Raw genomic sequence first — 14583 nt, 5'->3', positions numbered from 1 at the left:
AAGTGAACTGAGCGCTGGCCACAGCTCTCCTGACTGAAAGCCCCGGACACAAACAGACTGACCCATACCTTCCGGTCCTCAGCACTGGGTAATGGGGGGATGAATGATGAATCACTAATCACTAACACGCTCTTCACAGATATTACAAAAAAAGTCAATTTGTTTGCTCTCCTAGCCCTCTTTCACCAAGCATGGCCGACCTGCTTGCTGTGGGAACGGCAAAAGTCAATATTGTTTAGTTGGAAGAGGAGTCACACAGGAACCAGGAATAGCGGCTGGAATGACCCATTCAGAGCATGGGGTCACAGCCATCGTGTTTTCCCATATAATGGGAATTAATGTTTTCTCTAGCTCTGTAATAGGTTCCAGACCCCTGTGAAGTAATTCAAGGTTTGAGGGGCAAAACAATGAATAACTGTAGTAATTCCCCTGAAGCCCATCACCTTAGTTTGACCCTCTTTACAAGTAATACAAAAATAGGACCTGAAATGTCCAGGAGAGGAGGCAAACAATATACAAATAATAACTCTAACAATATGGCATTGCGATCCCTCTACTTACAAGCAAACTGAATATTAGACACTTTTATCAAAGATAAAAGTATATTCGACACCTTCAGCATAGACATCTATGATTTAAAAGTGCAATCAGTGTCAGGCTCTCAGCTGTATTGCCATTGACACAAGCGAGGAAGGAAGAAAGAAAGGATGTGTAAAAATAACCATATGGAGAAAAATTGACCCTTATCATCATATAAAGTTGTAAAGTTAGATGGGCTACTATATTTCTGCCACCCTTGGTTTTGGAAGTAAATATCCCATTATTTGTTTTCTGGAAATGTAAAGTCACTCAGAGTTAGGAAACTTTCATGGCTTGGACGGGTATAAACATCTCAAAGACAGAAACCATTAAGAGTGTTAAAATACGTCTAGGTATTTGATAGAGCTGTACGAGCAAATACACAAATCATAAGGTGGAGGACTAGGACTCATATAGTGCATAATTTGGAAAACATCCAATTCCAGTGCTTTAAATTATTTAATGTGCACCGTGACAGCGAGGAGACAAAAAACCTTTTTTCATATTTGATGCAGAGTGTTTTCTATGGGCCAAGACACTCTTAACTGTTAAGTAACAGCAAAGGGTAAACAAACTGCACCAGTGAATGCTATATGGGAGCAATGTTTTACACTAAAAAGGTTACGAAGGGATAAATGTCCAAATAAGCACTGGACACAGTTAATACATACCAACTTAGAGCATCTCTCTCTCTCTCTCTCTCTCTCTCTCTCTCTCTCTCTCTCTCTCTCTCTCTCTCTCTCTCTCTCTCTCTCTCTCTCTGACTCTCTCAGACAAGTCTGCCTTTTTTGTTTGTTTGAACATTTCCTTCCTAAAATCCTCCATTCCTCACAATCACTTTCCATTTCTGTGACACCTGGGTTAACCCTCCAGTGGTTACTGGGGCTCTGCCGGCTCCATTTTTATACTGAGCCAATAATAAAAATAGCCCCCATAGATTTAAGAGTGTGCCAACAAATTTAGGTACACTCCATGTTAAGCTCCAAGGGTTTTGGTTAAGTTTTGTTGTTAGTCAAAAGGATTACAGAATCCTGGTCCAATTTTCATGAAACCTGGTGGAAAAGTGCACCAGGGGCCAAAGAAGAAAACATTTACGGTCAAACAGTTTGGAGTGGATCTAAATCACAGAGCAGTAACACAAATGATGTTTCCCTTTGGATAAATTTGCGAGATAGTGCATGGCCTGGTCAGAGGACAATGCTCTCCGAGTGCCCTCTAGTTATTTAGCACAATCACTATCCTTGTGGGCATTAGGGGCAAGCAAGCATAGAGACAAATTAACAGCCAAAGCTAAATCGAACATTTTGTGACCATAGCAGTCAAGGAGCTGTGGCATGAAGTGAGAAAAATAAGAGGGTGAAGAGAGGACGGGGAGTGGGAAACTGATGGGAAGACATCAATGGTAAATGTGGCTAAACAGAAGAAAACAATTGCGAAAAAGTGGGTATTGATAATACATTGGGTGAGGTGCGTAAAGTTAATTAATGAAGTGGGGTCTGCTGTTTGACGAAGAGGGTGGCTTTGATGAAGGTGAACTAAGAGCTGTCAGGTTTGTGGATGTCCATAAGAGCAAATACAGGAGAAGGTTCACTGCATCAGAACAGACATTACCCTGAACTGCAAAAAAAACAACCTTCCTTAATCACATCAAACACACACGGCAAGCGACCTGATCTATATTTATAGAAGCGCAGGTTTTTCTAGTACTGCAGGCACAGTCAAACAGACACATTAAAAATAAAAATTGTCTCTCTATCTCTCTCCCATCACATAGAAGCTTAAAGTAGCTTGCTGCACAACCTGACCTTTACTGAGTAAAAGTTGGATGGCGTGAAGACTGACTGCCAATCAACATAAAACTGAGACAAGCAAAGACACACTGATCAAAACCGCTCCTTCCACTGTGACAGTGTTAAACGTTGACGGCGCTGTTCCGTCTGCGCCCGTTTTCTTGGCAGCGGTGTCAGTAAAGATGCGTATTTATGAAGTAAGACAGCCATATAAAGACAATGAATGACAGCTTTAGCAGCCTTTTGTATCATGCAGTAAATCTCATCATCTCGCTGACTTGACCCATGGTAGTAGTTAGCTTTGTTACCCCCCAATTCCCACCAAGTACATCAAGGTACGCATCTAGGTGACTCACCGGGTCTTTAGCTTGCTGTGCTAACACGGCGTAGGTGGAAATCCTGCTGCACAGGCATTTGGTGTGGACAGTGGTTGACGCGAGCGTTTGGCAGCCTTCTGTGCCCCAGTTTTCTGCGCCAGCTTCCCTGGAGGTGGGGAGAAGAGGGGGGTGGGGGGGGGGGGTAAGCAGAGGGGACATAAACAGTGACTGTTAGACAGAGAAAAAATAGCTGTCATGTGACTAAACACATCAATAGGAAGCTTCAACTCAAAGAAAGGGTGAAAGAGGGACAGAAAGTTTTCGAGGGGACACCATCAAGTTCACCCATTCACTCTGTAGGTTTATTACGCAGTCATCACCGCTCATGCAAGCTGACAGGCTCTTTTTTCCCTGCTGGCATACGAAACCAATGTCGACCGCACTTGTTCTTGAGTTCTCTCCGTGTTTAGCACCCTAAACACTTTCTTTCCGATCTTTGTTCTTACTTTTCTTCTTTCTGTTCCATCTCCCTTTTCTTGGAGCAGTACTCTAAATAACTTGTGGCATCGAGGACAGATGAGAAGGGTTGCATCAGCTCACGGTAAACAAAGACCAATGCGGCTTAAGTGGTGGATGGGGATTATTCTGCACTAAACGGTCAATTGCTTTGACACATTACTGGGAAAAAAAAAAAGAGTGCCCGAAATCCCCTCCTCCTACTTCCCTCTATCTGCCCTCGATAGAAGGTTGAATGTGACGGTCGATCAATGAGATTTCACCTGAACTAATTATCCTGGCAGATCACTCTTCACATTAACCTTACATTTAACCCTGGATATGCAAACATTGTAGCCATCAGAGACAGATGGAAACATCGTGGGAGAGAAGCTACGGAGGCGTCTCGACGGGCCCAAGGAGGCCAACTCCATGACCGATGGGTAATAAGGCGGCGATCACATTCTTCCAATGAGTAATGATATCCTACATGAGCTATTTTCTGCCATAACGGTTTGGGATATTTTAAATGACAGATTTCTGTATTTCTAGTTCCCTTTTGGGTTGACGCCACTGGGGCTCACTTATGGAAAGGTGATGTCAATTACTGCTGTGTTCCAGTCAGGATTTAGCCACATTTAAATGGGAATCTGACGACATTCTGGGTTTGTTTGCCAACTGATTAAATCAAATGAATAACACCTAAATATGTTTGTTTTTTTCTAAGTCTGATTGTTGAATATTTATTGCCAGTGAAATACTTGAAATACTGAAGCCCTGTGGTAGCTTTCAGGGGCTAACTACTTTTTTTAATGGAATAAAAAAGTGAGGCTTTGTTTTTGCAGGTCTTGACATTTTGAAAGAAAATCTTGTAAACAATAATGATTTTGTTTTGTTTCAGACAGATTATATTTGTTTTTTTTGTTTTTATTAAAGATGTTATTGCTTTTTTTATCACCAGTGCTTTAATAGAGAACTTAATTACCACCTCTCAAGCTAATAACAATGAGCACCCTCAACAGTAAACAGAGAGAAAACACAATTCAATCTTGCCTTTATATGGACTTCTTCATGATATGATTTGCATACTATTTGCAATCTTCAAATCGCTCCTTTTTTTGGATATCTGAAGGGGAGGATTTGGTGTTTTACTTAATAGAAGTGATAAGCTAATTTGTTGCTTTTTGTATTCATGGTATTTTAAAGCATTGTATGTGTTACCCTGCCTTTTGATAAATAATAACAATAAGATAGTTTAACATACAAATATTGATTCCCCTTATAACCAAATAATACAAATTAATACATCTTCAAGTTGCCCTGTTGTAGGTAAGTTAGATACCTTTTTATATGTTTTGGATGATTATGACCTAACCAAATGGGATACCACACACTCAACACATAATAGAAAGTGATTAAGGGTTTTTACTTAACAAATATTGTTTATTTTGTCAGATTATATATTCATTTTGCAGCAGCTCGTGCACGGTGCATGCTGGGCACTGATTTCTTCCCCTAATTTTCACGGTTGTAAAAATTCAAACAATCAGTAATAATGCATTTCTAACTATTGCGGTTTTATTTTGTAGGTTAGATGCAAAACCAGCAGTCTCATTTTGATATTACTTGCCATCTATTAATACAAAAAGTATACAAGTATACATCAAATTAACAAAAATGTAATTCTTTCTGTATCGAGACTTGAAAAATAAATATTGTCATATGCTGGTTTCTTCAACAGTCAATCATACAATGTAAACAAATTGTTAACCACCGATCGACACCACGTTAAACTCAACACAGTACAATACATCACTCGCATACACTTTTGCTATGACAGGCCACTCAAATATGATCAGTGCTAAATGACAAGAATGTATCAACATTTATTCACAAAGAAATGCACACACACAGCCACAAAGAGAACAACACTCATTTCATAATGTCAGTCATAACTTGTGAATATAATTCCCTGATGATTGTCATCTGCACTGTGCCACTTTAAAGACTCAAGATGGGAAAATGACAGTGAAGCCTTCAGCTTGGCATGTAGCAACATGGTGCACGGCTTTGTGTGTTTTGTGTGCGTCTCAGAACGAAAGAGAAAGAGCAAAGGGAATGCAGGAATATGTGCACTTGTTACCTTTTATGAGGGGAAATCCTTCAAAGTTCATTTTGTGAGGTATTTTTGGGTCACATTCACATTGCTTGCATACAAAAAAATAATGTTCATGTGGAATGCACTACATTTACAATGTTTAATCCAGCATTAATGCATCCACAGATAGAAAACATGCAAGCTGTGTATAACTCCCAAGTGATGTCAAGCAAAGTCTTTGCAAATGGATTCTTTCACACCAGAAAGTGTAGTCATATGTACTCCGACGACAAGCATTGTGTAATCAGAGAATATATGAATATCATGCATTAATGATTGTGTGGTATGAGCAAATGCTGCATACCCAACTATGCATGTCAGTTGATGTATAGTGTACTAGATGCTCATGTGAAAGCTTGCATGGCATTCATTTACCGACACAAACGGTCTAACTACATGCAAGGACACACACATCAAATATTCTATGCCAGTCTGGCGGAAAAGAGGAAGTTGGAGTAATGAGGAATTGTCTGACAACTCACAGCAGGGGGCCGCGGAATACAACACACACACACGCACACACACACACACACACACACACACACACACACACACGCAGAAAGACACATTATCTGTGACCTCTTTGCTTTGGCTGCTGTATTTCCAGCTTAATTGAGCCTCCAATTACATTTTTGCTATTGATGTCTTTCAGCAAAAAAGCCAGCTTTGACTTTGATTCAGTTTTATTCCACCCGTGAAGTTGACGTAAACTGTGATCTTTGTTATCTTACGTGCACTACAGCAATAGATAGACACCTGTTTTGTAGCCTCATAGAGGTTTTAAAATTCAGTCACATGGCCATATGGATATGTCTTTTGTTTTACTTCTGTCATAGCACTTAAATGACCCTTGAGCCGCTTTCGACTCCTCTTATCATGGAAAACAACTACCAGATGTACAAATAGGTATGCATATCAGTATAGTTGGTTTAAAGGCTACAGATCCCGAATGTATACCGAAAAGATATCAACCTGGCTTTATCCAAAGACCAAATGTTGATTTAGGTAAATATAAATAACTCCCCTCGGTTTGCAAGCATAGCGATAGTCAATGCATCTGTTGTTTGGTCTCGAACTTTGACGAAGAAAAACGTTTTATTTCATGAATGTTAGAGTTGGCTTCATTTTGTCTTTTTGTTTACCACAACCATCATCTTCGATTCACAAATTAGAACGCAGAAATTCTGAAGGGGACATCCGTTTTGCAGGTCTCTCGTCCTAAAATATTAATCCTTTGAACTAACGATGATAAATAGGCAAGTGGGGGGTCAAGGAAATTACTATTCACATGAATGTGTGTGACATTTCAGTTAAGTGGTGAAAGTCGTGGGTCATCCGTGCAGCCACACTGACGGCGAAGCTAAAAACACTACGCTGTGCTTGTGATAAAACCAAAAGCACTTAAGCAGGATTTCATATCAGTGCGCTAATATGCGGTTCCATTGTAACATATTACAATGCCTTCCAATTTGTTTCCCTAGCTGCTCACATGATGTTGCAGCTGTTAAGAAAAATAGGAAAAACTTCCTGAACAGCGTAAATTGACCTTTTATGTCTCCGGAGAATAAATTGGCACCAACCCTTGACTGAAAGGGCAATGCTATGAAAGCCAATTGCACCCTGTTAAGAAACACAACAAAAAGGTCCAGCGTGCTTTGAATTCTTATCATGATGCAGAGATTTGAACTGGATGGACGTAAAGCCACTGCCTCCATCTGCTTAGTAAATTGAATCGTGACATTGCCAATGTCTCTCATCCAAAGCAACCTTTCACAGGCAAACCTGACATAATGTATTTAAAGGACAGGGAACACAACCATTACGTTGTGTGATACATGAGATGATGCTCCAAGTGGGCAACGTTCAAGATTGTGTCACTGCTAAGCATTTTAAACAGTTTTACATAAGAAAACGTTGTTCTACACAGCTGTCATCGATGTAATAAGGATTAACATTATCAGCTAATTACAGCTGCTGGCAAACACTGTCAAAACTGATTTACGAGATGGCCGTAGCCAAAAAAAAAATCTTTCGTGGTTAAATCGCAGGCCCTGTGTCCATTGCTCTGCTATGTATTGCTCATTTCTGGCTAAATGTGCCATCAAATGTATTGTGATCAGCTGACAAGCAAAGCGATTACACCAGAGAAAAAACTAAAAATATGGGAACGATAAGGCAGACGGCAACAAAAGCGATGAGACGAAAACAGCTTGGATGGATTCTAAAATAATTTCACATAGATGGACATCAATAGCATGTAAATCACACAACTTATCCTCATTACAAAGAAAATAGTTTCAAGTAAAATTGCTATGAAGTCTTTAAAAGATAGAAGAAACAGGTTTAATATTCAGAGAACGATATTGCAAAGTCATTGAGCAAGTTACCACAGATACCGCCGAGCCCAGTGTTTTCATTTTCAACACAGTGTGAGAGTTTTTAACCCAGAGTGAGAGTTGGTGACACACATTGCGAACAGAGAGTTAATGAGTCATCGACAGACTAGTGGGAAGGAGAGGGCTTGTTGTACCAGAGAGGGATTGCAGAGATCATGGAGTTAAGTGGCCTCACATAGACACAGTTTTAAGAGGTTAAAACTTATCACGGTATGTCAGCGTCAATGGCAAAAAAAAAAAGAATGACAACTTGCATGTTCGCTCAAGCATGTGCCCGTGTATTTTTTCTCTCTCTTCTTTTCCCCACAGATTAGGCATGAATAGAAATTTTAAATTAAAAAAAAATAATAATTAAAAAGCTTTAACATTGTAATATCCCAGTACACAAGCAGTATTTTAAGTCCCCACTGGTCCACTCACACAGGTGTTTTCATGCAATTTGCTTGATTAGACCTCTAGATTGTGCTTGAGTGACATCTCCCTAAGGTGGGACAACTTGCAGCGCTTTCATTATCAATGGTGCATGAAGTCTGATTTCGACATGTAATGGGACAATTTCATTTTGTCATGTCGGAATAAAAAGCGCAGGTGTTAATAATCCGATAAATTGTGGCTGGATTTCCATTTAGCTGCTCCAGTTTCAGGCTCCTGTTACGCATGCTGGCTCCATGTTACACTGTCACGACTTACTTGGAACTCAGAAAGAAGAACAGAGCCATCGTTAATGCCATTAGTGACACCTGTGCTTTTCCTACTGTCAAAAGGTCTGCTGTGAAAAGAAAGGCTGATTGACATCAGGCCTTGAACCAGAGCAGCAGTACAATCAGCTGGAAATAAGTGGAAACCCTGTAAAGGTTTACATATCAGACAGAAGCCGCACAAAAAACCACACACACGCTGCGTGGGAGAGGTCACCAGTCATCAGTCGGGAGCGTCAGTATGCGACAAGTTGGAGAACATGTTGAGTGGATATGACTGAAGTGAACCTTTTTGATTTTCATTAAAAAAAAAGTGGTATTTCTTTTTAATCATTCATTTACTGCTTGCATTGTAGGTCATATCTTTTTGCTTTAGCTCTGTGCCTATAGGTTTACTTTCCTGATTAAAGTCACAGAAAGAAATGGGGTTAAGAAAACGTGAAAGAAAAACTGTTCTGGTTGATGAAATCTATTCCTGTAGACATTACATCCCCGACAGGGGGCCGGAATTCAGTCACCAGAGGCCGTGCACATTGCCCCCTTTACTCTCAATACAGCGAGAAAGCACTGAAGCAAATCTTCACATGACAAAAATCATCTGTACTTACTCAACTCTTCATATCACCTATAAAGCAGGACTGACCAGCCCACATCCACATTGATGTTCCACAATGCGGCCCCGTCTTTGCATTTTAGTTCATGTGTGGGTATGCATAAATATTTTTGACCCAGATATTAACTCTGTAGGAACTAAGCTTTTCTCTCTTACTCTGACTGATGTACAGTTGGGTCTTAAAACCACAAGAACATGCTGTGAGATTATGTGAAGCTCGCCACTATGTTTATGTAGAAGGCCACAGCTTACATTATTAAATGTTATCTGTTGTGGTTACTCAAACATGAAATATTTATTCATGTGAATCCAATGTGTTACGTAATGATTAAGGGGTAAACATGAATCAGACACCTGTCATCTGCAGACATGCATGACTGTTGTGATAGGGAGGAGCCATAATAAGGCCATAGATGTTTAGCAATATTTATATAAGTCATTCACAAATGCACTAAATCTCCACATATTCATTAATTTCTAGTTCCCTTACTTCTGAATCGGAACTTGAGACCATCTAGACAAAAAAATGCACTGTCGTTGCAAAACCCTACTTGTCTTTTCTCTGGCTCGTGTCATTTTAGGTTGTAACATAAAACCCTTCTTCACGCTTCTTCCATGATTCTCGTGTGAGTAGGATGCTTTGTCATTGACCTCCACCACCCCAATCTGCTTTCTGGCATGGCTATGGGCTAATTTATAAGCTTCTTTCCGGGATTATGTTTCTTCCTGGTGTGCAAGCTAGTGAGCGAACAGGAAAAGCAGAGATACAGGTTTTTGGCCACAGACATTAATGGCCTACTGTCGCTGTAAACATGGACAGCAGCATGGCTCTGAAGAAAGTGGATCCTGCTGAAAGTGGATTCTTTCATCCTGATTCCAAAAACAATGTTTTATTTTTTTAGTACTGGCAATGCAGTCTGACATTTTGCAATGTTGCATCTCACATAAAATGTGGTAAAAACTAAACATCTTGTCAGTGGCACAAAGTGGACTTTTACGGCCCACGAGACAACTCTGAAACTCACAAAGCATGAACACAGTGACCTCTCTGCAGAGCCTACTTCCAGCTGCACGAGAGAAAAGAGGATAATGAGTCAACAAGATAAGCAAAAGGGAAATCTTGTAAGATTGTAATTTTCACCACAAATTCAGTTAGAGGACCTTTTACATAACAGCTTAAAAATGGCCAAAAATAGATGTTAAGGGGATATTTGTGGAACTTACCCAGTGGTTCCTAACCTTACATGGTCCCGTCGTAGGCAATATATTCCAACTGACAGCAGAGAGCAAGTCTTCTTTTTCCTCTACTTCTAATCTAAACTTCAAATGCTAACCACTACAAATGCCAACATCACCTTCGCCCAAGGGAAGTGTTAAAGGCTATCCCTGGCTGTACGGTATAGATCCAGTGCACCATCCCACTCCCATTGGTCACATGGTGATGCAATCAATAAAACAATACATGAGGTTAAAAAAAAAAAAAAGTAGCCTAATAGTCCTAATCTGCTTTACATAACCACATCACCCAGACTAAACAGGATCACTCTTTAAGAGCAAGCACCCCACACTTATCCATGACGTCCAGAAGCAGAAAGAAATCATATTTAAAGTCCTGATTTACAAATAGTTAGAACTGATCTCAGCAAGAAACGGCTACCTGAAGCGAAAAAAGTGCCCTCAAGCCAACTCTTCTCAACAAGAACCCAGGCATTCCGCACTGAGAATCGAAGCTACCATGTTGAAGCGCTCTCTAAGGACTGTTGTGATAGCTGGGAAATGAGCTGAGAGCCTGTCCACGTTTGTAATGCCCCACGGAGGTAGTGCCCGCATAAACCCTACTGGTCGACTCCCTCTTGCCGAGCTGACTCTGTTTGACACTGTCTTGATCCCTTCTGCTCTGTCAGATGGAAAAGTGGAGCAAGCCCGATCAGCCTCCACCCCCGCCCCCTCCTGATGGCTACGCTGTTAAGTGTGTTAGTGCGTGCGTGTGTATGTGTGTATGTGTGTGCTTATACACAAGTGTGTGACAACGGAAAAGGGATGAGGAAATGAGCACAGGTGGACATTTTAAATGGTGGTAGATTAATAAAAGTAGACTTCAATCTCAGATGGGGTAGAAGAAATGCTAACCAATGGTTTTTCTTGCAATACTATGACATAGCTATGCACAAAAAAATAAATATTTTAGTACATGATGCACTTGTGATTATCTAGTACATGCTGCCTCTAAGACTGAACTGCTGTGCCCTAAGGGATCACACTCTATGTAGCATCCATCTATTTCCTATACCCAACTAGAAAAGTGGATTCAGTAGAGTAAAGATCTCCCCCAGGTGTGTCTGCAATGTCCACTGCTGTAATGTTTGATTGAATGAACACAAGCAATTTCCCCTGTCAACACCACAAGCTTATATAATGTATTTTTAACTCGTACTTCTCACTCATTTTAATCTATGCAGCTGTCTGCTCCAGCTCCATGCAGCTAAACAGCAACTCACTGTAACGCACCACGCTAACTGTTTATAGTTGGTCCTGCTGTGTGATTAGTTTTGTTAGCTGTTCGCTATGTTAGCCAAAGAAGTCCGTTGGACTCCCACATGCTAACAAAAAGCTAACTAGATATACTACTGACATATCACACTCAGTTCAGTTTTTCATTTGCTAAACTATAGTTTCTATTAGGGCTGGGCAAGTTAACGGCGTTAATATAGCGTTAACTTTTCAATCGATAACGGGGTTAATTATTTGTACATGCGTTAACTGCATTTTTTTAGGGAGTGGGGGGAGGGGGGGGGGCTTTTACTTTGAAGGCGATTAATGTAGGTGCGCCCTCGCGCTTCCGTAGCATCACCGGACAATTTGCTGACTTGAGCTTGACGTGAAAGCACGTATTGTTCTGCAGTTTCTGTACTCAACGAGCACCGCATGAGCAAGTCGCTCGCCTCACAAAGCTTCACTGGCGCTCAGTCTACCAGCAGCCTCGCGCTGCAAGCTCAGCGTTCCCGGATTGAACATTAATCGTGCATGCGCAAAGCTGCCGCTGATACCTGTCAGCTGTCCTTCACATCTCCACCTCATTCAACCAGACTTCAGTGCACTTGTTCAAGCCAACACAGACTGGACTTTTCTCACTTAGGAAGAAAAACTGAACTGAACTGAAAACATGAAAAGCACATATAGCTTTTGTATAAAGTTAATCAATTGCTAGTCTTTAACATACATCTTCAAGGTTAGCAACAGACTGAACATGGACCAAAGAGGAGTGGTTTGTCCCTCACAGGGACCCTTACTACTGAACAGTACTTGAATTGAATTTGGCGCATGCGATTAATTAGTTTTTGTTTTTTTTGCCCAGCCCTAGTTTCTAGACATACATACATTTATCTTACCTACATAAGCAATAAAGAGAGGGAAAATCCTCATTTGTTTGAAAACAATAGTCTAAACTGGAGCAGTTGCTTATTACGTTTCACTATTGGCCCAGTTAAGTCTTTTTATCAATCAATAAAATATTGTGTGAATAGTTTTCCTGCAACTCCGAAAGGTCTTTGAGCGTACAGTCATAAACAGACACAACCCCCCCCTCGCCCTCATGGCTATAACATTGCCATGATATGTCATGCATTTGGCTAAGAACTTGCCGCTATGTCTTTTTGTAAAATAAATGTGACAATATTTTGGCCAGATTTGTGTCCAGCTTGGCAGTATGCAGAATATGCCTTTGACTTTTTACTTCATTAAAGGTTGCGACCTGCCGGTGCCAAAGCTGATAGTGGTGCCAGATCAATCTGAGCCCAAAGCAAGCCCCAATCCACCGTGTCAGATTGAGGATGTTAGAGCTAGTTGTGCTGCTCACCCCGCCATTAATACTCTATGGCAGTGATGGGTGGTGGGGGCAGGGTGGGGCCTTGGTCTTTAACCACTGATCCCCGATCAAGCTGAAGACCACTGGGGATTAGAAATAGGATTAGATGACCCTCAACCCTTCTCAAGCTTACTGTCATCCATCCATCTAAAGTGTATATTGCATTCATCTCTAACTACTGTGTCATATTTTTTAAAGCACACTTTAAACAAAGATTGCTCTTTGCCCTGCCTGTAATGTATTAAAGCTGTGTCATTCCTATGAGAATATGTTGCTATCCGATGCTGATTAAAAATTAAAAATATCATGTATATTTAAAAATGTGAGTATTACATGTATAATTTAAAGTATGCAGCAAAAAGGTGGTTTGTTCTGATTGAAAAGCAGCAGCTATAGAATCAGTTACACATCTGGTGCGGTACATATACAATCTAACGGAGTCAAAACATAATGCACTGGATTTAACATATGCAAGTGCTGCACTTTACAAAGAGAGTGGGGCAGAGTGAGGGTCAAAGCATGGAGATGCCAGAGGCAAGGTCAGCATCCACATCACAAATAAATGAATAGCAGTATTGACCATGGAAGAGCAAAAAAATAAGGAAAAATACTTTGGAGAGAGGTAAATATTCGAGGGAGACAAAGAGATTTACTCCAAATATTATCAGAAAATGTGAACATCTCGCCTCTTTCCTTCCACTAACCCGATTTCCCAGTTTCCAACCTGCTAAAACTTTTATGAGAGCTAAACATAACAGTATCTATTCGAGTCGTCAAGGCAAATGAATGAGATTAGGTTGAGGAGACGGGCACATGGGGGAAGACAGAGAGGGATGACGAGCGCCGCGATTTAGGTGCGCAGATGGTGCCGACATATGGGACTGTTAGGGGCAAAATAAATAAATAAACACTCACACATAAATACTGAGATGAACTGTGAGTGCCACAAACTGTTGGCCAACTTAGCCAACTGAGAGAGAAGGCAAACGGTCGGGAGCTACCACAGAAATTACTTGCAGATTTCTAAATAGAATACTACTGGTGAAAAACATGCACATGGACAATTGTGTGGGATGTCGGCAGGCTTTAGAGATTTGAGCCTGTGATCTACACATTATTATGTGTGCATTATAACAATTAAGGGGGAAATATAAGCACACAGTGTATAACGCATGCAGTATATAATCCTTTTTTTGAACGTGGGTGCATCTGTGTGCACTAAATATACTCTGCATTTACAGGTTATAGATTGAAAGTTGTTTTTTTTTTCCGTCTCCGGGCTGAACTTTTCTCCTGCTGTCTGGTTTGGCTGCTGCCGTGTTTGCCCTTCCGCCGCACCGCTATCTATACATTCGCCATCTCTTGTCTGCCTTCCGCTCAACCTCAAAGCCTGTGGCTCAGTTTGAGAGACAGCCAGGTTGAGAGAGGTGATATCCTCCAGCAAACAAACGGTTGCTTTGTACAACATGTTCTCTGCCCGTATCAACTGCACGCTCCCGCCTAGCACCAGTCGAGATCTCCTTCCCGCCACCGACAGGCGGGTGAAGGAATATTGAAACACCAATACTATACAGTGGTGTATAGTCTGTAAACATGCTATCTCGATGTTTCTTCTTATCCTTGCGTATGTACCCTTGCTGTACACAGTTTATACATATATGTATAGATGATG

General features: G+C 40.8%; 1 protein-coding gene across 3 annotated transcripts in view; it reads right to left on the bottom strand.

Annotated features, from left to right (window-relative positions):
* The window catches only part of adgrb2 (adhesion G protein-coupled receptor B2), a 186821-nt gene that overhangs the window by 49220 nt on the left and 123018 nt on the right, over positions 1 to 14583 (bottom strand). For all 3 annotated transcript variants that reach the window (XM_068576099.1, XM_068576101.1, XM_068576102.1), the window contains one exon: positions 2726 to 2852. In XM_068576099.1, the coding sequence (XP_068432200.1) occupies positions 2726 to 2852 (127 nt within the window). The remainder of the gene's footprint in view (positions 1 to 2725; positions 2853 to 14583) is intronic.

Source organism: Clinocottus analis, unplaced genomic scaffold, assembly GCF_023055335.1.
Source record: "Clinocottus analis isolate CAN_PGR_092001 unplaced genomic scaffold, fCliAna1.0.p SCAF_14, whole genome shotgun sequence".
NCBI lineage: Eukaryota > Metazoa > Chordata > Actinopteri > Perciformes > Cottidae > Clinocottus > Clinocottus analis.
This window is presented reverse-complemented; position numbering and strand designations above follow the sequence as displayed.